A 23016-nucleotide genomic window follows, 5' to 3' on the forward strand; every position below is an offset into this window, starting at 1 on the left:
GGGGAGTAAGGGCAAGCTGCAGTGTTGAAGAGAGTGGTCAGGGCAGTTCTCATTGAAAAGGTGCCATTTGAGTAAGATTTCAGTGAAGTGAGTTACCCAGCAAGGTGTTTGGGGAGAGTGTTCTCAGCTGAGGGAAGAGCTGGGACAGCATAATTATCAGTGGGCTCATGGTGTTGATTTGTACTGTTACAGATAATACGCACCATTTCGATCACTGGTTAAAGTGGTATCTGTCAATTGACAGTTCTGCCACTATAAAATGACTGTCCCAGCCTCTATAATGAATGAATATTTTGAGGGCATAATGTGATATATATTGTATTCCTCATCAAACTTTTACCCCCTAGTTGTATCCGTTGATGACGCTTGCCTGAATCAGTTATCATCACGATGCTGATCAAGCACTGATTTTCTAGTTCCGTTATTCCTTCTGTATTCATTGGCATTTTCTGTAAGGAAGAGTTTTTTTACCTCCCCAGTTTGTTTATAGCCACATGGTCTCATGGATTGCCAGTTCATTCACTGGACTACAATTCATTACTACTTATTTTGTTCTTCAAATTGTCCTAGATGTGGCCAGTCAGAGCCCCTTCAGACTAGCTCCTGTATCCTTTAACGGGTGTCTGTCATTATAGGAGCACTTCTTTACCTGCTGGCAAACAATACGTTCCTAGGACTATCCTAAAGATAATTTTAATGCAATGAGAAGCAAGGAAACGGGTTGGTAACTGGAGGGGAAAGTGGGGTCTATAGAAGTTCTTTTTTTTTTTTTTTTTTTGCTTTTTGCTTTAAATGGGAAAACCCCAGCATGTTTGTATGCTGGTAGGTTGGTCTGCTAGAGCAGGAAGAAGTACTGGTTTGATGTCCTTGAGTAGCGAAGGTGGATCAGATCCAGTGCACAGGCTGGGGCCTTGCCTTCAGAACGGAGCGTGTGGCAGGAATTTCTTCCCTGCAGGCTGGAGCAGCATGTGCCCGCAGATCCTGACAGGAGGGTGGATGGGGGCATAGGAGCTGGTCAACTTTCTCTTCTAATTCTTCCATTCTCAGTGAAGTAGGAAGAATCATCGACCAGGAGTGAGGAGGGCAGGAGCTGTTGGGGTTGCGGGGAAGGAGAAGCTGTGAGGTCATTGTAGAAGGGAGTGGGAGAGCGACTGGATGGGAGCGATGGTGTGATTGCCTGCAACTCTCAGGTCCCACTTCAGGTGCACAGCTGTGGGTTTGAAGTGAGACCACCGTGAGTTCCTCCAGCACAGTTGGTGGTGCAGATGCAAAAGTGGAATAGGTGGAGGGTTGGATCTTGTAACCGCATGTGATAAAGCAAGAAGGGCACAGACCAGTTAAGGGTATATATAGGGGGACGGCTACAATGGCTGATCAGGGCACTTGGCTGGAAGACAAGTGGCTGAGGACGTCAAGGGTGAGGAGCAGGGGCAAGATGCCTGATCCATGGTAGGGTCAATGCTTGCTGGGATTGGGGTGCCAAGAGGGGGCACACTGATAAGAGGTGGTGCTTAATCAGTGGGGTTCATGAAATGCAGCTAGTATTTGGGGCCGCAGTTTGGGACTGACAAGAATCAGGGTGTGGCTGTGAGAGTGATTAGCTGAGATGGGGTGGCGGACAGGAGCATAAGAAGGGAGTTCAAGGAACCAAGAGGACAGCGTATTGGAAGGAGTTTGGTATGTATCTTGTGTCTATTTAGTCCCAGAGACGTAGGGCAGGAAGTAGTATTGGAGAGAGAGCCACACTGAGCCAGGGGCTGAAGTCCAAGAGAAATGAGGCACAGTGGGCAGATAGTGGTGTCGCCTGATGCCCGAAGCTCAGGGCTGGCGCTCTCACTCCCCTTTTCAGGCTTGCCCTAACCTTGGACAAAGAAAAGAAATAGAGACAAAAGCAGTCACGGAGCTGTCCTTTAATGATCTCTGGGCTGTCGCCATCTGCTTGGCGTTGTGGCTGATCCTTTGCTGTGAGGCTTGGGTAGGACCTTGAGCTTGGATTCCGGTCCTTCAGGAGGCATGGTGAAAGAAGCCTGAATCATTTATGCTCAGCTGATCCACAGGATGGATAGAAGTGCTTTTTCTCAATCACGCTAGAAATGATAGAGGTAGTAAACCCTATTCTCATTATGTCTGTAACCCAGTACTTTGCCACCTGTTATTTTCTGTGCCATCCTTTTTCACACGTCCTTTGGCCACAATAACCTGCTAGAAGGAGTTCAATCAGCCACAACTCAGGGGAAGAAATACCCACTTTCAAAAGGGTCTGTGTTCTAGTGTGTGTTGACTAAATACAGACCTCTAGGTCCATCCCTGGGATCAGAACTTTCCCATGTACATCTGCGTGTTCTTTACTCCACCAGCCTTAGGCTCTCTTTACTCCGCTGCTCATGATTTTAAGAAGCTTGTAAGAAGTTTTGAGTTGTGTGTTTGTGAATTTGTTCTTGTTTTGTAGGTGAAAATTACCAGTTCAGACCTGCTCAGTATTGTCTATATCACAGAAAGACATAATTGCCAGTATCCAGAAACCATTCTGTCTATTATCAAATGTATGATTCATAAGTTTTGGACACCAGAAGAGTCTAATGATATAACCATAGTCATCAATCCATATGGGGAGACCGTGTGCTTCTCTGTGACTCCTGCCAGGAAGATATTTACCTATACAATGAGCGTGACTCGAAACAGTAAGTCCATTGATTTTCTGGATTCAGTTTTTCTGCAGTGACGTTTCAGTAAATCGACTTTTCTTTCATTAATGCTACATTGACACAAAATCTTTCTTATGTGCCTGTGTCTTTTTCACTCCAGTTGTGGATTTCAAACTCTTCCTTGTGTTTGTGGCAGGCGTGTTCCTCTTCCTTTATGCGAAGACCTTGAGTCAGTAAGTATTCATTTTTACTTTCTTATTTTTGTGAATGGAAAAGAGTAGAACATTTTTGACCCTATGCTCAATATTTCCGCATTAGTTTGTACTTCTTGCTTTAGGTTTTGCAAACAGTAAGTCTGAAGATAGTGTTTGAAAGGTTTTAAACCCAGTAACTGTTGTTTGTATAGTATGATATGTAATGGTTCAGGGTGCTTTCACATGCATTATTTTGTATTATTTATTAATATGTGTTATATTATTTGAATTGATTCTCTTAATAATTATGTGAGCTCTGTATGACCGTTCTCATTTCATAGGTGAGAAAACCAACATCCGTCATCACATGACTAGTTCTGGCCAGGGCTGAAGTTTATACTCAGGTTTTCTGATGCCAGATGCCTTCCTCTCTTACATTTGAGCTGCCTCCTCGGTTTGTGGCTCTGATATAGAAAGTTGACTTTAACCACTGTCTGACTCTGGATAAACATGTTATCCTGATACTGTGTGTCTTACAACTTCTCTCATGAAAAAGGAATTTCTTTCCAGTAATATTTTACATCTTAGCTTGCTATTCTGGACATTGTTCATTTTTGAGCTTTTTCTTGTAGCGTAATCAAGGGTGTTTAACATCCTCCATGGTCTTAATAAATTGGTTGTTGTCTACATAGTGTGAAGAGTAAAGCTTGGCCTTAGAGGAGCTAGGCTGCAAGCCTGAATCCTCCAGGCAGCAGATACCGACTTGGAGAAGGCCTTTAATTTCTTGGTGCCTTAGTTTCCTCCCGTGTAAAACGTAGACGTGGATAACCGATTCACAGGGCTGTTTGAGTGCATGTAAAGCGCTCAGACAAGTGGTAGGTGCTCCAGTAAGTATTACTGGATCAGATTCTAAGCATAGAAGATAACTCAGACACTGTTTTGAATTAGTGGCAAGCTATTTACTATAAATTTAAAGTAGAGATTTCTTTTTTTTTTTTTAAGAGTATAGGATATAATTAAAGCTGCCATCTGAGTTTTTCTTCTTAGTATTCTTTATGGCTGCTGTCACCACGTTAAACATGTTTTTCATACTGAGAGTGCAACTTGGCATTTAAATTTCTTTTATCTGCTTGTCTTGACAGAAGCCCTATTTTCTATTACTCTTCGGGGACTGTGCTAGGTATTCTAATGACATTAGTCTTTGTCCTGCTACTGGTGAAAAGATTCATTCCTAAGGTAGGTATACTAGGTACAAATGAATAAAAAATGGAAATCATGATCTCATAACCATGAAAAATTGATCAAACTAAATTCATGTATGACAGTTCCAATTTCTACGTTTTATAAACTTGCTGCAAAATGTATCTTTTTCTAAAGATTTTCATTTTCATTTGTTACTATGTGTAGGCTTAAGTATTAAGTTTTGGTGATACTTTTTTTGAGAACCTCTTATTTTCTAGGTAATGCATTTTTCTTATGAGCAATGGCAGCTAATTCTATACTGAGTAAACAATTCTCCCATCATGGCATTAGCTGAGGAATGTCATGCTGCTGAACCACTGGGGCCTTGAATAACAGCATTGCTACATCCGGGGATTTCTTCATTATCATCAGTTCCCCAAAACACCTTCAATAAAAGACTGCCCTGCACGTAGTCAAAGATAAATATATGTTAATTCATGATATGAACATTGTAGTTACTCTGATGAAAGCTTGCAACACCAGCATTATTTTGAGATAAATTTGTTCTTTAGATCAGTGCTTCTCCAACTAATGTATATGCAAGTCACCTGGGGGTCCTGTTGAAACGCAGGCTCTGAGTCAGGAGTCTGCAGTGGGCCTGAGAGTCTGCATGCCAGCCAGCTCGCAGATGGCATCGAAGCTGCTGGTGTGTGGACCACGCCTTTAATCAGACCTAGATGAGTATCTTGAATTGACTTCAATGCAGTTTCATACAGAAGTTTCTGATTCAGAGGGTTTATTTGTTTACTTCTATGTTTATGAGAGTGAATGAACCAAAAACTGTGTCATTTATTTTCTTCCACACACAGTATAGCACCTTTTGGGCTCTAATGGTTGGTTGTTGGTTTGCTTCAGTTTATGTTTTGTGTCAACTGATGGAAGATCTGAAGTGGCTGTGGTATGAAAACAGAATATATATATTAGGTAGGTAAAGTTTAAAAAAATACAGTTTATTGTCAATACAGCTGAAAAGTACAGCTAGAGGCCTTCTTTCGACATACGTTTCTCTCCATCCAAATTTTCATTTTGAACTAAGGAGAAAAGTGCTAAAAATAGTATTTTATCTTATTTCCGTGGTTGGTGATTTCAGTTCATTAGATCTCGTGTTAGACTATTTCTCCATGACATACTTCTTAGTTTTCTATACTAATGATCAAAAGGGCAAAAAAATTTGCCATTTTGACTATATATGCTTTTAAATTGTGGTTAAGCTCTAACCACACCTAAATTATAATGAAAAAATTTCTCTAAAATGTGGCTCTTCTTTTTCTTAGTGTATTTAGTATGAAAGGTGGAAATCCTAAATATAAATGACTAATGAAAACTTGACTTTTCAGAAACAGAGAGGCTGTTAAGAAACCACTTGTTGTTCTTGTTTCATGTTATTAAAAAAAAACTTTTTAAAAGTGTTTGTTTTAATTGTGAAATAATGGACAATGGGAGAGTCAGTTTTCTCCTAACCTTTTAGTGCCAAATTTCTCACATAAATCCACCCACTCAAAAACAATTTTTTTTTCACTTGAAGGTTTTATGCCTTTAGTCCATTATTCTTTTTATGCTAAGGTATTTTCCAAGTAAATTATTGATCTCATGGTATGTTTCCCTCAATACTTCACTAAGCATCTCTAAAAAGCAAAAGCATTTCCTCTATAGTTAAATAACTATTAAATCTTAAAAAATTAATAATTACATAAAATCATGTCTTATCCAGGCCATGAAATTTCCTAAACATCCTTAATTGTTGATTTGTACAAGGTAGCATATAGTCCAGAATCACATTTTTTGCCTGTTGTGTCCTATAAAATTTTTAATCTGTAACAGTTCTTTTTTTTTTTTTCCCCCATCACAGAGACCAAGGTAGTTGTCCTATACAATGTTCCACTTTCTGGATTTTTCTGATTACACCTTTGCGATATGATGAAACTTGTTTCCTCCCCTCCCCCCCCACCCCATTTCCTATAAGCTGGAAATTAGATCTTGAGGCTTGCATTAGATACAAATGAAACACTTTTGATGGAATGTGTAAGAGGCGATTTGCACTTCACCTTGGATCACAGCATGAGGCGCCACAGAATAGCTCATTGTCCCTCTGTTAGTAATGCTGTGACTGAGCAGTGGATTACAAGAGTGACAGCCTGATCCCTCATTGTAAAATTAGATTTTCCTTTTGTGACTAGAAAGTAAAAATTAAAAATAGGTTTTATAGCAGACTGTGACATACACCGAGGCTTCTTCCTGACCAGAGCAACCGTGATAACATTTGCCCTGTAGGACTCGGGGCTAGAAAACAGGTATATTTATACATAATGTATTATAATAATTTATTATTATACATCCTTAATTATTACAAAAGTCAGCCTAGCATCTCACATGGAAGGAATAACTAGCCCTAAATGCATTTTTTCAACTTTGCTTCATTGGAAAAAGAAAGCAAAAAGGAAGGTTTTCTGATATGTTCTTAGCTCTAAGTCAAGGCTCTGCCAGGTTTTTCACATAACTTCTCAAGTTCAGATTTACATTCTTTTACATTCTTCTCTTGCAGGCTATATCTTGATAGTTGGGTGTCTCAGCTTTACTGTTTGTTACAAGCACGGGCCCTTGGTTGAGAAGAGGAGCAGAAATCTCCTGATGTGGACTCTGCGGCTCCTGGCCCTGCTCCTGGTCTATGCTGGTGTCACCGCACCTCGCTTCGCCTGTATGGTCATGGTCCTTCTCCTGTCGTCCGGGAACCTGCGCTACCCACTGAAAGCGTTCGGCTACATGAGGTGCTGCGTATCTTTTTTTCCCCCTCGTAAATGTGACATTTTGGGCTCTGGTTTTATTCATTCTTTGGGGGAATTTTTTGGACATGTCATATTTAATCTCAGAGTTGACTCCATTTCATCTGGAACGCTCCCTCAGAGAGGAGGAGGGTAGAGAATTTAAGCATCTGACCCCATCTCCAGTGCTCGTCTTCATTAATCTCCCAGAGGTGCACCACCGATTGCTGGGTAATTACAGCTCACCTAGAATTCACAAAAATCAGTGGCAAAATCACTTGGGCTCTCGGTTGCCTAAAACTTCTACTTTCTTTCTACATTTTCTTTCTTTGGAGCCCACAACTGCTTTAGAGGTATTTGTTGTGCTTCTGAGATAAGAGTTAGGGAACAGAAATCAATTACAAATGGTTAAAAGGTATTATTTATGTTGAGGGCTTTCTTTTCTCTTAGGTTTTAAGAAAAGGGTTCGGTCTTTTAAAAGTACAGAAAAAAAGACGAGGGAACTTTTCTTCTCACGGCTTCGTCACGTCCTCAGTCACGGAGTCTCGGCACCTGTATTTGTGTCAAGTGCACAGATGGCAGAGGTGGTCTCCACCCGTGAGGGGTCCTTGTTGGGCGTAGGCGTACACTTCCATGGCGTTGAAGTGTTCAGTAGGCCCACCCAGGAACTGTGACATCGAAAAAGTTCAGGAAAGTTCCTGGAGGAGATATTACTGGGCTGAATCTTAATGAATCAAAACAGCCAGATGAATAAATGTAGGAAGGGTTCTCCTGACAGGGAGAGAGCCCAGCCTGGTACCATCAGGAGGCAGGTGAGCAAGAGGGCGTCGGCCAGGTCGTGGAGGTATCGCAGGCTGTGCTGAGGAATCTGACCTGATCCTGGGCACGGTGGAGGCAGCTGACAGTTACGCACATTAGTCAGTGCTCTCTGACTGCTGCCTGCACAGTGGTTAGAAATTCAAATGCTCAGGGCCCTCACATGTACTGAGTGAGTGATTCTGAGCAGAGGTGAGGTGGTGGGGCGAGCGTGAGGATGTGGGAAGTTGTACGATGTAGCCCTGTTGAAAGGGGGTCAGTTACCATTCAACTTGAGCTGATTGTTGCCATGTGGGAATATGGGCCAGCCTTGCACACCTTCTGGTTTTCTAAAAAAGCTAAGAATATGGGTTAGAATGTAAATTTTTATGATTTTTTAATGTTGGCAACTAATCTGAAGATAAAAATACATTCAACAAGCAAAAATCAAAGCAGAGACCATGAACACTCATCGGGCAGTGGGATGGGGCCCATCTGTCTTCTGGCACAGAGGGAAGATGTAAGCGGAGGTTCTGGGGCAGGAGGCCAGGCATCAGACATCACAGTGGTCCAGGCAGGAGGTGATGGGGGCCTGGAGGAGTGAGATCAAGGCCAGAAGAAGGAGTTAATAAATATTTACGTGGTAGACTTGGCTGTGAGGAAGGAGACTTTGGTGACTGGTAATTGGTGGCTGCATATGTGGTGATGTCACAGGGGTAAACATGCACCAGCATGAGACCGGGGCTCCTCCGCAGAGGCTGGTGGCAAGGCTGAAAGGCAGCAGGGTCAGAGGCACTGATGCTGGCTGCTTCTCTCTGCCCTGTGTCAAGAGGTCCCTCTGCCAGGAGGAGGCTGGCCACTCCACATCCTCCAGGCCTCTGGTCCTTTGCCGGGTTTGTGCTCTAAGGAACCCAAGAGAGAATGCCTTCCACTTTCCCTTCAAACATCACTGCCCTGCCAGGAGCAGAGTGTGTTCCGTCACCTGCACGACGATCCCCTTATGCGCTTGCTGTGTGTATTGTTAACATGAATAATCAAAATATTATTGTAACTTCATCAACTTTTCATTTTGCTAGTGAATAATTATGTGAAGAATTGAGGGATAAAAGAGGAACTTACAGGTTAAATAATAAACCAGAGAAATAATACCTTGATTTCTATAGTACATTCTAGTTTGCAAAGAGCTGTTTGAATGTATTTTAATACTATTTGGTAGCTACTCTTGTGATTAGCTTTACTGCATTCTTACTGTAGGCCACTCACTGTGCTGAGCACTTTACCCAAAATATGGTATTTCATCTGTACAGTGACCTCCTGAGATGGATAGTATTACTTTCATTTTTTCCCCTGTGTGCAGAGTGAGGCTCAGAACTGTGAAGGAATTGCCCCAGCTCACACAGTGGGTAAACCTCAGAGCCGGGACTGTGTCCCAGTCTTCTGCTCAGAGCCCAGGGGTTTTCCTCTTGGGGGCCCAGGCTAGGTTTTCGGAAAAGGAGAAGGAAATAATGTCAGTGGGCCCCTAATCCAGCTCATCAACCATCACACAGTTACTAAAAATTAAAAGATTTTTCAGGTCCCGAACCTCAAGGAAATAATATGTTAAAAACACCTTTTGGTAATTCTGATGCTCATTTATGTTTGAGAATCTTTGGTTAAATTAAATTTTAAGCCACTCAAAAACATTTTTAAAAACTCATTGATAAATATAACATATATGTTAAAAATTTTATTACCATTACCATTTTTATGAGATTCTCTCCTTTAGGACTTTCCTGGTTGGAAAAAAATTCCAGTCATGAGCCCCTCACCATGTAGCAAAGAATTGTTGGGGTTTTTTTTCTTTTTTAAAATTTTATTTATTTATTTTTTGGTGGGGGAGGTAATTAAGTTTGTTTGTTTGTTTTATTTATCTGATGGAGGTACTGGGGATTGAACCCAGGACCTTATGCATGCTAAGCAGACATTCTACCACTGAGCTGTACCCTCCCCACGAGAATTGTTTTTAATACACAACTTTTTGTCCAGTGTTGGCTCCCTCTCTAGGATTAGTCAGAATCACCACCACTAGGTGGAGGCGCTGTCCCACAAATGTTTCTGTCTTCTGTGTTGAGACTAAGTGGCAAATGATGCTTCTGGGTCTCCGTAAAAGGACATCTCAAAGGCTTGCTTCTATTAGTGCCCAGGGAAATCCAGGCAAGCATAAAGAAGCCAGACCTTTAATTGTCTGTTTGTGTGATTTGAAATCACCGAGGAAGAAAAATACAATTAATATCTTTATCAGACATTGATCTTCAGATGCCTTAGAACATTATTTAGGATGGTCCAGGAGGAGGAGAAAGGTATTATTAGGCCCAAACAGCAAGTTCTATAAACCCCAGTCATGATAGCAATAATGCAGCATAGTATGATGTAGAGGAAGTTAAGAGTTATTACTGTCACTAAGAAATATACTTTTATAAATCTTAAGGGTTGAATTGAGTAACCAAGTATGGAATCTAGCAATTAAATGCTGCGTGTTTTAGGAAAGTGAAGACATGGTTTACATCGAAAAAGCCGGTGGTTAAGTACCTCACTGAAGACGAATACAGGGAACAAGCGGATGCTGCGACCACCCGCGCCCTGGAGGAGCTGCGCCAGGCCTGCCGCAGCCCCGGCTTTCCGTCCTGGCTGGCCGTCTCCAGGCTCAAGGCGCCCAAAAAGTAAGCCCTGCTCAGCTGCCCAGACTACAGCTTGGGTTGGATTTATTGTGAAAATAATGCAGCGCTTTGGTTCAGATGCTTCAGACTAGAAACAGCCGACTTCCCCGCATGACAGATGATGTGGAAGCTGTCGGACGTTCTTTTCCCTCCGTGCTCCGACTTGCACTGTACAACCTACCAGTGTCAGAATCGGTGTTGACCCAATGTGTTTTATAGGGCAGGCCATCCAGACAGCTCACAGGAGAAGGGAAGAGGTGGAATGGGATGTGTCACTTGCTTCTCATTCTGTGGGTGCGGACAGTCATTTGTAAAGTTGACGAAGAAAGGCATCTCCGCCCCGACATCTTTTCCTTAGCGCTTTCCCTTCTTCATAGCTTTCTCCCAACGACAGTGCCCTCAAATTGGAGGCTGAAGGGGAAGTGTTGACACCAAATAATGAATAAATAATATGTTTACTAAGAAAGGGAGAGAGAAGGGATTAGAAAACAGGAGCGGTATGTTTGGCAGCACCGATGCTTCTGAGTCTGCCTTTCCCTGAGCATCTCAAGGAGGATACATAAGCCATTCCTGTTTTCACGCCCGCTGTGTAAATGCCATCCTCCACTGATGCAAAGTCACGTTTAATTAAAGGGGATAAGTATCAAGGGAACATGTTATCTTCAAAATAAACCTTTCTGTGATAACATTAACTATTTAAAACAAAAAAACCTAGGTTTGCAGACTTTGTTCTTGGAGGAAGCCACTTGTCACCGGAAGAAATCAGTCTGCATGAAGAACAGTATGGCTTCGGAGGTGCCTTCCTGGAAGAGCAGCTCTTTAACCCGAGGACTCCTGACAGCCTGCCTGCACACTGACTTCATTCTGGACAAGGAAGTGGGGAAGCGACCCTATTAAAGGCAGCAAAACTGTTCTAGGGAACAGTGGCAAAAGCATTTGCTGTGGAGAAAAGCACGTTACACTGGAAAGGAAAACTAAACTATGTTGAGGGTAGCTGGCCCTTCTTGACCAGTTCTAATTGTACTGTAGGAGGCCACCAAGATTCTGTGATGGTCATTACCACTTTCCCTGAGTGAAGGCTTTTATAGGAACAAGGGAATCATATTGATCTTCAAGGGGCCAATTAATATAAATAGGTGCCTTGTCAACTCCGGGACATTAAAATTTACTCCCTTAATCCCCAGAACCGTGTCAAAAGACTACTTTGTTCTTCCTACGTGTTATCAGCGTAAGTGCTGGGAGAGACCTGAGATATGCTGGACCGGTCTTTCCCAAAATAGTCCACAGGAAGCTAATCAGTGTTAGTGGATAAAGGGATACTAAGGTCAACTAAGATTGATACAAGATTAAATGAATGTACTGCAGGCCTTCTCAGAACCTTTAATAATGCCAAGATGAGGTGCCCCTCCATCCCCAGGCCTGAGGGTGGAGATGCACCCCATGTCATGTGTTTACAAGATGGGATGGAGATGAAGTGCACCCTTATCATGTGTCTATGAGAACGGGTACCCCTCCAAACACAGGCCTGTGGGTGGAGGTGAAGTGCACCCATATCATGTGGCTATTAAAGGGGTGCTCATCCATACACAGGTCTAGCTATGCATGTACAGCCATATCATGTGTCTATTTTATGGGTGCATGTAAATACACAAGTCTCTGTATGGATATGTATATATGTAATGTTTATTATATATCTGTATATTTATGCATATATAATATATGTACATATATAACATGTACATATATATACGTGTGTATCAATACATATGTCTATGGGTATATATTACATATATATACACACATATCTGTATGGATGTGTGTGTATATATGTGTATTATATATATGAGTATATACATATATATACCTATAAAATGAAATATATACATATAAAATATGTATATTATGTAGGTGTATATCCACCCCCAGGGTTGTCTAACTTAGTCTTCTGCTCATATGAGGGACAAATCATCTTTTTTTGTTTTTTGGGGGTTGTTTTGTTTGAGTGAAGGTAGATTTATTTAGAGATACATCAGGAGGCAAGAGAAAGGCCACAAGGTGTGGGGTTTGGAAGCTCAGTTTAGAATAAAAGTAGGCACACATTCCATAGAATGCGGGCCGTCTCCAAAGGCCAATTTTTATGGGCTCGGTAGCTTTATATCTTAGTAAGTGGAAGGACCAGTCTAGGCTGGAGAAGGGGCTGGGATTCCCAGGAAATTAGCCTTTTCCCGCTCTTTGACCTTTTGTGGCTAGCCTTGGGACTGCCATGGTGCCTGTGGGTGTGTTATTCACCATGCTAATGTGTTACAGTGGGCATATAATGAAGCTCACGGTCTCCTAGAAGTCAAATCTCCCACCATTTTGAGCCTCAAGGCCTCCTGGGGGTTGAATCTTTCGCCATTCTAGTGTTAATTGCTGTGTTATCCCCTGAATGGCTGTGCCCTGCCCCCTTCCTGTCTCATTCCCCCCTCAGAGATTTTACTCCCATAATCTTATGGAATTGTAGAGGGGCGATGGTCCTTCTTCTGAAGTTGCTAACAGGCCAGGCTTGAGCAGGGGCCTTGACCCTGCCTAGCAGGGAGTAAAAAATCTCTGAATGCCTAATCTAGGGGCCCCAAGAGCAGGGAAGCCTTTTGTTTTTGTGTCCAGAGGGCTGAGGGTATGAGCTGGAATCTTCCAATAGCCATCATTTGACTGGGACTGTTGAAACCCACTGTTTCCATTGACTTCTGATGAATGTTTTTAAAGATGAAGCACCTTTGTAACAACTCGATAGTCTGTAACAACAAAAAGACTTAAAATGCATGGTTAAACATCTGTAACTGATAGATTTGTTTGTAATTATGAGAATTATGACTGATTATATTTAACTTTACATATTAAATAATCCTAGTTAATTTAATATGTGAGATGTCTCAGGTTTTTTTTAAAGCATCTTAAAGTTAGCTGGGGCCACAAAGAACTTTCAGAATTTGTTAGATATTTAAAATCCTGATTATGTATGAAACCTTTTTTTTTTTTTTAGCTTTTGTTTGTTTGTTTACGAAATACTTACTAAAAACATACATCTTACTTTCCCACTGTTTACTGAAATACTTATTTTAGGAGCTGTAATTACATGTATTATCATTTTAACCCTCCAAAACCTTAAATCTCTGGCAAAAACCAAGAAGCAAGCAACTGTGAATTGGTTGTCATATCACCGTTTCCTGACTAGAAACACGTTTTCTTTTTTTTTTTTCCTAAGGCAAAGGTAGATAAACTTAGATCTGCCTACCCAGCAATTAATGTTTTAATATTTTATAAATGACACAGATAGTCAGTGAACTTTTTAACTTTTAAGTACCAAAATTTGGAGAGATAATTTTAGGTAGATACTTTCAAAAGAAAACTCCTATAGAGTTTACCCCAAATCCCATGTTTTGTTTACTTTTTGAAAGTTTTTTTTACACTGAGTTACTTTTTTTGTTGACAGCTTTGTAACAGATATAATAAAGTTTTGCTTGCCTTCTACTAAGCCTGGGCACAGCCGAACTATTATACTTAACACTTACGCCTCTAAAGACATGTTTGAATTAATTAAACTAGCAAGCTTAAGCTAGCTTCAATACCAGTACCAGTACTGAATCCTTTTTAGATAACGTGAACCTGAAATTTATTTTGGCCAGTTTTCTCTATGTTTGAGTATTTATAGAAGTACTTAATTTCCTTTCAGCCAATTAAAGAGCTCTTTTACCATTTAATTGTGCCAATACCATACATCTATGGCATACAAGCCAGACACCTTGTAGTTTTCATTTTAAAATTTTAGTCATGAATCAGATAGAACAAAGTAAAGCCCACTGGGTACCAAAGAGGTTGGATTTAAACTGGGGTTTTTGGCAGAACAAAAACAAATCAAAGTTGCCCACTTAGATGGCTAAGCCTTTTTGCTAATATTTATGAAAAAGAGATAAAATTTTTACTTCTCCTTAGCAAATTAAGTTCCAAATTACTTCTTCCCCCACCTTTTTTTTTGAAATTTGCATTTTAAAAAGATGGTGAGATCACAATTCCCAGGAAGACAAGGTAGAATATTTGTATCTCAAAGGCATAGGAAGCCCTAGAGTCTCATAGAGAGATTTTGTTTTTCAAAGGCCAGAAAAAAATGTCTTTTTTTAATACTTGTCTATTAAGATAAATACATAGGGGAGGTTTTGGGAGTGGTCAAAGTATTGGTGGGCTTTGTATCCTTTTTGGAGCCACACCTCTGGTCCTGTAAAGACTAGATTTGTAAAACAAAGACAGTTTTGTTTTTTCTCATTTAGCTTAGGGGAGACTTTTCTAAAAAAATTTTATTAGGCTCCGAATATCAGCTATGGTCAGTTTAGTCCAACCAATGGCCTCCCATTTGGCCATCTATTTATGAACACTTTTGATGAGCCTTCCTGGGTTTGAGAAGTTTTTTTTAATTAAAGCTCTTGGTTTGGCCTCTGATCTGAAGAGGCCTGCCTGTGGCCTCACGTGGTCCCATTTTGATGATAACCTGACAATAGTAGCTCTGTCAGGGACCTCAAGTTCCCAGACAGCAGGGTTTCCTTGAGAATCAATATGGAGTGGAAGGGAGACCTCTTCTGGCTTGGGATTGAGGCAGGCTCCTAAAGCCAAGAGTAGACATTTTTTGGGGTGCATGTCTTTCACGTAAGGGTCTTTGAATTGGATTATTTCAATTATTGGGATTTACTGAGCAAGTAGGTCCCTTCCCAATGAGGGGATGGGGCACTCAGCCACCAGCCAAAACTCATGTGTAAAAGTAAATTTTTAGTAAGCACCTTGTTGGGGGCCTTCTGTTGACCCCCGTTATTACACTGGATTGGGAGGACAAGGGTCCAAGGAAATCAGTCAGCACACGTAGGTGGTTCCCTTATCTAATAAGAAGACAACTTTTCTACCTGCCACAAGGGGTCCCCAAGGCTCTGCTGGAGAAATGACCCGGTGTCCTGTGGGAGCCAGGGAGGGTCCCAGGCCCCATCAGCCTTTAGTTATCTCAGCCATCATTGGTTTGGGAGCCCCAAGTCCACTTCGGGACTGGGGGCAGTCCTGCTTCCAGTGGCCTTTCTGTTTGCACATAGGGCAGGGTCCTGGTGGACTTTTCCCAAAATTGGGGCATTTGTTTTTCCAGTGGCCCTCCTGGCTGTACTTAAAACGGGTCCCTTTTTGGCAAGACAGTGGCTCTGATGCAGGCATCCTGGATCCTGTCCTCACCGTGGGTCTTGGTGGAGGGTAACTCTGAGGTGGTGCAGAGATAAAGGCTGCTGCTAAGGATTGCCCCTTTTGCTGTTGTGCCTGAATCCTTTTTGCCTCTTAGCCCTGTCTCTATTGTTCAATACTTTAAACGCCAGATCCATGGGGACCAGCTTCTTAGAAGGGGCTTTAGGGGTAGATAATTGGGAAGACCTCTCCAGTGGGATCCTTCCCAACAGGAAGCAATGGAAGAATGAAAAAACCTCCTAGTAAGATCACCGGCCTTGGGGCTTATAGATCCCACAAGGCCCTTCCAGTTCTATGTTCACGAGAGAGGAGGAATAGCCCTGGAGGTCCTCACCCAATGGCTGGGTCCTACCCAACAGCCTATAGGGTACCTCTCCAAGCGGCTAGATCCCACTGCTTGAGGCTGGCCTCAAGAATGGAAAGGGAAAGCCATGTATAGCCTCCCTCATCCTCTTGCAACCTAATGTTACAATGGAAGCAAATCTTATCCCAAATTCTTCATACAACACTTATTAGCCAGGAATTACTCATTTGCTTCCTGTAATCCCAGAGAAGCCTCCACTTTCATTTCTCGGGACCGACTATTGAAATAAAAGTTTGAAAGAAACTTGATTGAAAGTGTTATTCTTATGTAGACACAACAATATTCTGATAACCAAGTCAGACAACTTGGCCTCAGGTCTGTGAAGAAGGTAGACAAAGGACAAAGGATGCTCTAACCCTTCAACACTGCTGGGTATAAGAGATTCTTAACACCTTCTTGCAAAATTGATGGCGGCCAGTTGTTCTAGCCAAGCATTTATCTTGACTACCACTCATTTCGCTAATGGAAACTCATTCCTAACCCCCTTTATGCAACTTAATGAACTTAACCGGTGTAAATTTTGATAAAGATTGTTGTTTAATCATCTTGGAAAATGGATTCCTGATTAGGATACTTCGAATGCTAACTACACTTCTCTAGGACATATGATAAAATTAGCTTACACCTTTCATGCTACTAATGCTGAAGAATTTTTTAAGTAAATTGTTACCTAAAAACTACAGCTGTTGGCTTTTGAAAAAGTAATGATCTATAGGTCTATGCTTTATTTAACTATTATGAATCTCATGATTTTATTTTTGTTCTTTATAATATGTAATATAGAAATATACATACATATACATATATACAAAAAATTATTCTTTCTAAATTTAGTCTCACTAAATACTTAGAATATGGATGAATAGCAAAATCAGGTAAATCCCATTTAGTTACTAAATGATCAAAGGATGAGAATCAGGTTAAGACTTAGTTCCCTGACTCAGTTCTCTGCAGCCCAGTGTTCTAAATCCATATGTTGAGTTAAAATTTAGAATGCCATATATCCATTTGTAGTTTGTCAAAACGAGAGTGTGGACTAATACTCTGGAAGCTAATAGTAACACTTACTGTAAAAGAAAATTCAAAGCAGCTGGCCGTGTTCACTCTATACGTGGTAGTGATTTAGAAATTATGAGTATACTCCTTTCATTGCAACTTAATCAAATGTAAACAGACTTCTTTTGATATCAGTATTAGAACATGATCTGAGGGAATGGATAAATTCATTAATCCAATGGGAAAGAATCCAGGTTTTGTGCCATGATCCGTCTCTGATCATTGGAGAGTAGTCAAATAAACTAGTTTCTATGGCTGTCAGTGAGGTCCTCTTCCCAAAGTTACTGACTCTAATGTCTTAGCTAAAGAAAAGTCACTTGTATGATGGTCTTTTAAAATGATTTAACCATTTATGTTAAATGAATTTACAAATAACACCTACTTAAGAATGTTTTAAAAATAATGCTCTAATACCAAAGATAAAGATGTTACTTAATGGCTCATAATGAAATCATATGTATTTCAATAGATAAATGCTCTGGCCTAGTTACACTAAAACTAGGGGCACTGTGAACGTGTCAGCTACAAACGCAGTCTTGGGGGTACTGTATTGTTTACTCAGGTACTGTCACAATTGGGTTCCCCTGGGGGAAAAGATTCTGGAATGGAGATTGGCGAGCAACAAGTTCATTAGCAAATACCTATGGAGGAGAGAGGAAAGGCAGGATTGGGAAAATTTTTTCCGTGATGTAGTCATAACAAAGGCCTCAGCCAATCTAGTGGGGAGCTTTAGAGGTGGGATAGCACCTCCTACCCTTGTACCAACTGACTAGTCAGTAGATGCAGGATGCCAACGGGGGGGGGTGACAGTGGACAAGACAACTCTCATCTGTTGATGGCAATTCCTACACAGTCTTGACTAAGATCTCAGACACCAATACTGCCAACAGTGGAGGGAATGTATATTTCAGACCCAAAAAGGGCAGACAGCAGCAGTATCCCACATCATTGGCAACAGTCCACCCATGTGATCCAAGTGGTCCAATCCACTTGCTTTTTATGGCAAGCCCTGGGAAAGTCTCCTCCTGCAGCCTGGTGCATTTCTTTCCTTGAGGAAAACTACTACACGAAGAAGGCTAATTGGACAACTTAGAGCCCCGCTGCTGCAGCTTGTCTCAAGGCCACACTAGTACTTATCCTCTCTCTCTTCTCTATTCCCGAACAGTGCTCCTCACAACTGTCAAGGTCATCAAAAGCAAAGAAAGTCTGAGAAGTTACCATAGTCAAGAGGTGCCTAAGAGAACTTGATGACTAGATGTCCTGCATGGGATCCTGCAACAGAAAAAGACCCTAGGTTAAAAACTAAGGTATCTGAATAATCTCTGGACTTTAGTTAATAATAAGGTCTCAATATTGGTTCATTAGATGTGACAAATGTACCATAAGGTAAGATATTAATAATGGGGGAAACTGTAACTCTGTACTATCTCTGCAACTTTTCTGCAAATCTAAAGCTGTTCTAAAATTAATAGTTTATATTGGAAAAATAACAGGAAAAATTATATTGATGCGAGAATTTGATCTTACACGTTCCTGAATCTGACAAAAACCCAACTCATGATGAACAGTTTTTCAAGTGATGTGTATTTATCCCTTGCAAATGGCACGGCCTTGCTCCAGAACCCTGGGGTCTGTGTTGTCATTCTCCTGTTGAGTTTTCCATCCATTTCACGTGGCATTTCTTCTTATCACCATGACTTTTAATACCAAATGTTCTGCAGGGTCCTGTGATACAGGAGTCAAGTCGCTTGGCCATAGCCTGGGCCTGCTTTGGAGCCCTTTCCTGCCTGGATCTCACTCGTGGCTGGCAGATTTTCATGTCACCCAGTTAAATGGGATGGAGCAGTATTTCCAGGTGACAGCACGAAGACAACTGCCTACCAAGCATTCTGCTGGCTCACCTGTTTAGAGGTGGGAGGTGTAGGATGAAATAATTTGACCTTTCCTTTGGAGGGGATGTTTTAGCATGCCCCAGACCCCTGAAAACCTCACTGAAGTGGCAGGTCCCTGAGACTCTGTAGGATTTATCTCCCAACCTCTGAAGCTCGTGTCATTTGTCAGGGCCTCTAATGCGTTTGCCGATTTATACTCATCGCTAATGTCACTGATACAGTAACCAATGTGATATTCTGTAGAATGTCTAGATGGTCCAGATCATTTTGGGCTATATTGTAACAGAGGGAGGAGAGTTTAGATAGCTCTGGAGCAATACCATAAATGTGTACTGCTGTCCATCTCAGGTGAATACTAACACTTTCTGACCTATCTTTCTGATGGGTATGGAGAGAACACATTTGCCAGATCATTTGCCACATACCATGTGACTGAGACTGTGTTAATTTATTCTCACAAAGATCCCACATCTAGCTCAGGAGCTGCAATTAGGGCTACTATTTAGTTGAATTTTCAATAATTCACTTTCATTCTCCAGGATCCACCTAGTTTCAGGGCCAGAGTAGTGAATTAAATAGAATCTTAATCAAGACCAACCCTCCTGCATCCTTTGGGTCTTTAAGGATACTAATCACTATCGTTTTTCTGGAATACAATATTGACTTTGGTCTACTATCTTGGCCAGGGGAGTGAAGTATTTTCAGAGGTTTCCACTTAGCTTTCTCATTAAGATGTTTTTTAACCCACAGGCCAAAAAACAAATGGTGGTTCTGCTAAGTTCCAAGTATATTCAGTCCAATAATTTATTCTGGAAGTGGAGAGATGACCACTGGGTAGATCCATGGACTCAGTGGACCTCCGGTGAATTAGACCTGGGGGAGGACTCCGTTTATGATCTGAACTCCATTTGCCCTGACTCTAAATGGCACACTCCAGTGATATTCTTGTCCCTAAGTATCAATGTCAACTTGGACCTTGTGTCCCATGTCCTCAGGGTGTTTGTGTACACTCCTTTTCCCAGTGTATGGTCTCCCGGTAAACAGCTATAGGTCCTTTTGTGGAAGGAATAGGGGAAGCATTGCCATATATACTTGCAGTGATGTTTCAAAGTCCTCCTTGGGGAATCCAGCCTTTTTCAGTCAGTAGTTTCTGGGTCTGGGAAACAGCCAAGGTCTGGAAACTTGGCAGATCATGGCTTTTTATTAAGATGGCTATGGCTATGCCCTGTCTGTCTCCTGATTGTCCATCCTTGAGATCTTTTCATGGTCTAGTTTGAACAATACTCTTATTGGCTACCCATCTAGTTTGCCCCTAGGGATGCCAGGTTCCATCAACCATCTCCAAATCTCTCTGCAGGTAACCCTCAGACCTGGCCACTCACTATAATTGTGCCCACTTTGCTTCTGACAGTGAAGCACTGCCACTGGGCCCCTATTCTTCCATCCCCATTGTTTCCATGAGCCCAGTTCTGGAATAGCCTCTGGCCTGCATGGATACTACCGAGCTTTCAGTGATGCAGGGGACCTCTCACCAATGCATTCTTTATCACTTTGGTCCATGTGTCCACTGGGTCTTCCTGGAACCCCCTTTAAGAAAACATTTATACTTTATTGTTCACTGCAGTAATATCCGTGGAATAGGAAATCAGGTGTTTGATCTGCTAATTACAGGTTTTCCCCATGCTGCATATTAAAATGAGTAACTATTAACATAAAGATTTCCATCTACCACCTGAAATCGCCCCGCATACACGCATGAACCTTTGGATCCTGGTCTTGCAGAGTAACTTGTGACTTCTGAAGTGGTCACTTCAGGCATCCTTAAGCCTCTCTCACGTACCACTCAATGGACTTGGGCACAGATCCGCCCCTCGAATGGCTTTAGAATGACAGGAGGGCCTTAAGCCCTTTCAGTCTTTCAGCTTCTTAACCCTTTAATTTAAAGGGATTATGGAAAGAATATCTGTTCCTTCTTATTCTCAGAAATAAAACACACATTCAACTGAAAAGTAAACAGAAAACTTTTAATTCCTTGCAAGGAAGATTTCCTGGATAATTCCACATGTTTTTATAATCAGAGAGACAAGTTTATCCTTACTTATTCATTACCAAAAATAAAGACTATGGTTACAATTTATTCTCCATAGATGCAAACAATCCCATCTATTTTGACATCAAAAGAAGGCAGAAAGACAAAATACAAATTCCAAGGACAAAGATGAAAATAATATAATTTTCCAAGTTTTTTTTTTTTTTTTTTTGGTTTAATTTATTGTTTGTTTCACTGTTTGTATGTTTATCTTGCAAGAGCCCACAGACGTGAGGAAAAATACCTTCAGGCTAATTTTCAACAACATGAGAGAGGGATTAAGTACTACATAAAACAAAATAAAAATATATTTTTTATTTTAAAAAATAAAACTTTTAGTTTACTTATTAAACTAGGAAGAATTTACCTGAAACATGTCAGTTAAATTGGTCTGCAATGCATTTGTAAATGGAGAACACGCATCTCCTCTAACAAACATCTTAAACATTGTGTTCACTGCCAAAAGGGCCAGTCAGCATAGGAGAATTTTCAAGTCACAATCCCCTGCGCAGACTAAATACAAGTTACTTTTTAACTTGAAGTCAGAAGAGCAAAATCTATAAAAGTAAAAATATTGCCATTGTTCTCAGCAATCTATGGAGAAATCCTACAGGCTCTGAAAGTCTTTTCAATAAAATGAACCACGATTTCATGGCAAGCTCCTTGCCTACGTGGCAAGTCACTTTGGAAGCTGGACGGCTCAGTCTGTGGATAGAAGCAAGCTGTGTTGACAGAATTGCTCCAGTTTGAAAAATCATCTTCAGAAAGGAAGAAACTCCAGCAAGGACCTTCAATGCAACACTGCCTATAGAGCTGCAAGTCTGCTTGGGGGTCCCTGGACAGGTGCCACTCTCGGCCGATAAGTTGGGGACAGATTAAACAGAAGAGAAGAAAGTGGAGGTCAAACAGGTGCCATCCCAGATAAAATATCAAGGGCTTGTGGACCAGGGCTGGGCAATATGCAAAAATGAGGTAACCAGATCTCAATAATGTTGGGACAAAGATGCTTGTGCCACAACTGAAGACAGAGCTTTTTACATGTAGCTGCAGAAGTACTCCTTGGGATCATTCTATCTGGGACTCACTTCTGAGCAGCACTCCTAGGTGTTTCTATTACTGGGTACATCTAAATTTCTGAGTCATCATAACAGATACTCAGAATGAGGCCTCAAACACCTCCAAGGCTCTGTAGGTGCTTCCAAGTCAAGGAAAGGTCATATGATGCCTGGTATTATTTTGGTGTTAGCCTGTATTGTGTAACAATTATTTAAACATTGGTAATCCATATATGGGTTCAATGGTAGTTCTATGAATCTTACTGTTTTATTAACTAGAACTTCCCATTGTCCCAGCAGGACCAGTGTTTAGAGCTTATTGTACAACCAAAACCAAAATAGGGGCAACGAGTTCTTGGAAGCTAATCACCCATGATGAAATATCCCGCTGACCAACTTGCTGATGCAAGGTCCCTGGGGTGTTTCAACGCAACCTGAACATTTCATAGAGTCAAGTCCTCATGATGACCAGACATTCAAACCCTTAAATTTCTGTAGGAGCCAGAATCCTTCTTCTCTTAGCTAGCCCTCTAGCACTTGTCCAACTTTGGTTGGCTGTTGAGTTCCAGTGGAAGAATTCCAGTATTGCCTCGCAGTCTCTCCTTTAGGGACTTGGAAACGGAAGGCAGTGCAATTCCTTCTCGCCATCTGCCAGGCATGGGACCCCAGGCTTCTTGGGGTAAGTTCGACTGGCAATTTTAAAGAACTCTTCTGCAGCATCGAGTGCAATGAGACGGTCCTGCCAAAAAGTTAAAGATAAAAATGTTCTCAAGATAGGAACCAAGCCCTGTCAGTGAGAAAACCAATCTAAAACCACAATATCCACCCTAGAAATGATGAGTAAGTAAAACATTTATTACATTTTTCTTAATAAATTTAGAGACACTCCTTAATCCCTCACTTATGCTGTCTAAGAGTCCTTTCAAATCATTTTTTCAACCTTTGGTTATAGACACAATCCTTCCTACATCTCTTTGAACAA

General features: G+C 41.3%; 2 protein-coding genes across 12 annotated transcripts in view; one reads left to right on the forward strand and one right to left on the reverse strand.

Moving 5' to 3' along the window:
• Positions 1-23016, forward strand: part of NEMP2 (nuclear envelope integral membrane protein 2) — a 299056-nt gene that overhangs the window by 268051 nt on the left and 7989 nt on the right. For 9 of the 10 annotated variants that reach the window (XM_045512007.2, XM_045512009.2, XM_045512008.2 and 6 more), the window contains 7 exons: positions 2450-2681; positions 2806-2878; positions 3982-4075; positions 4891-5005; positions 6624-6846; positions 10158-10334; positions 11047-13230. In XM_045512007.2, the coding sequence (XP_045367963.2) occupies positions 2450-2681; positions 2806-2878; positions 3982-4075; positions 4891-5005; positions 6624-6846; positions 10158-10334; positions 11047-11188 (1056 nt within the window). In that variant the 3' untranslated portion in view covers positions 11189-13230. Of the gene's footprint in view, positions 1-2449; positions 2682-2805; positions 2879-3981; positions 4076-4890; positions 5006-6623; positions 6847-10157; positions 10335-11046; positions 13231-18163; positions 18306-23016 lie in introns of those variants that run through there. The other variant, XR_012507158.1, reaches the window with a different exon arrangement.
• Positions 20894-23016, reverse strand: part of MREG (melanoregulin) — a 54679-nt gene continuing 52556 nt past the window's right edge. For both annotated transcript variants that reach the window (XM_045512010.2, XM_010948721.3), the window contains one exon: positions 20894-22773. In XM_045512010.2, the coding sequence (XP_045367966.1) occupies positions 22639-22773 (135 nt within the window). In that variant the 3' untranslated portion in view covers positions 20894-22638. The remainder of the gene's footprint in view (positions 22774-23016) is intronic.

Source organism: Camelus bactrianus, chromosome 5 (assembly GCF_048773025.1).
Source record: "Camelus bactrianus isolate YW-2024 breed Bactrian camel chromosome 5, ASM4877302v1, whole genome shotgun sequence".
NCBI classification, from domain to species: domain Eukaryota; kingdom Metazoa; phylum Chordata; class Mammalia; order Artiodactyla; family Camelidae; genus Camelus; species Camelus bactrianus.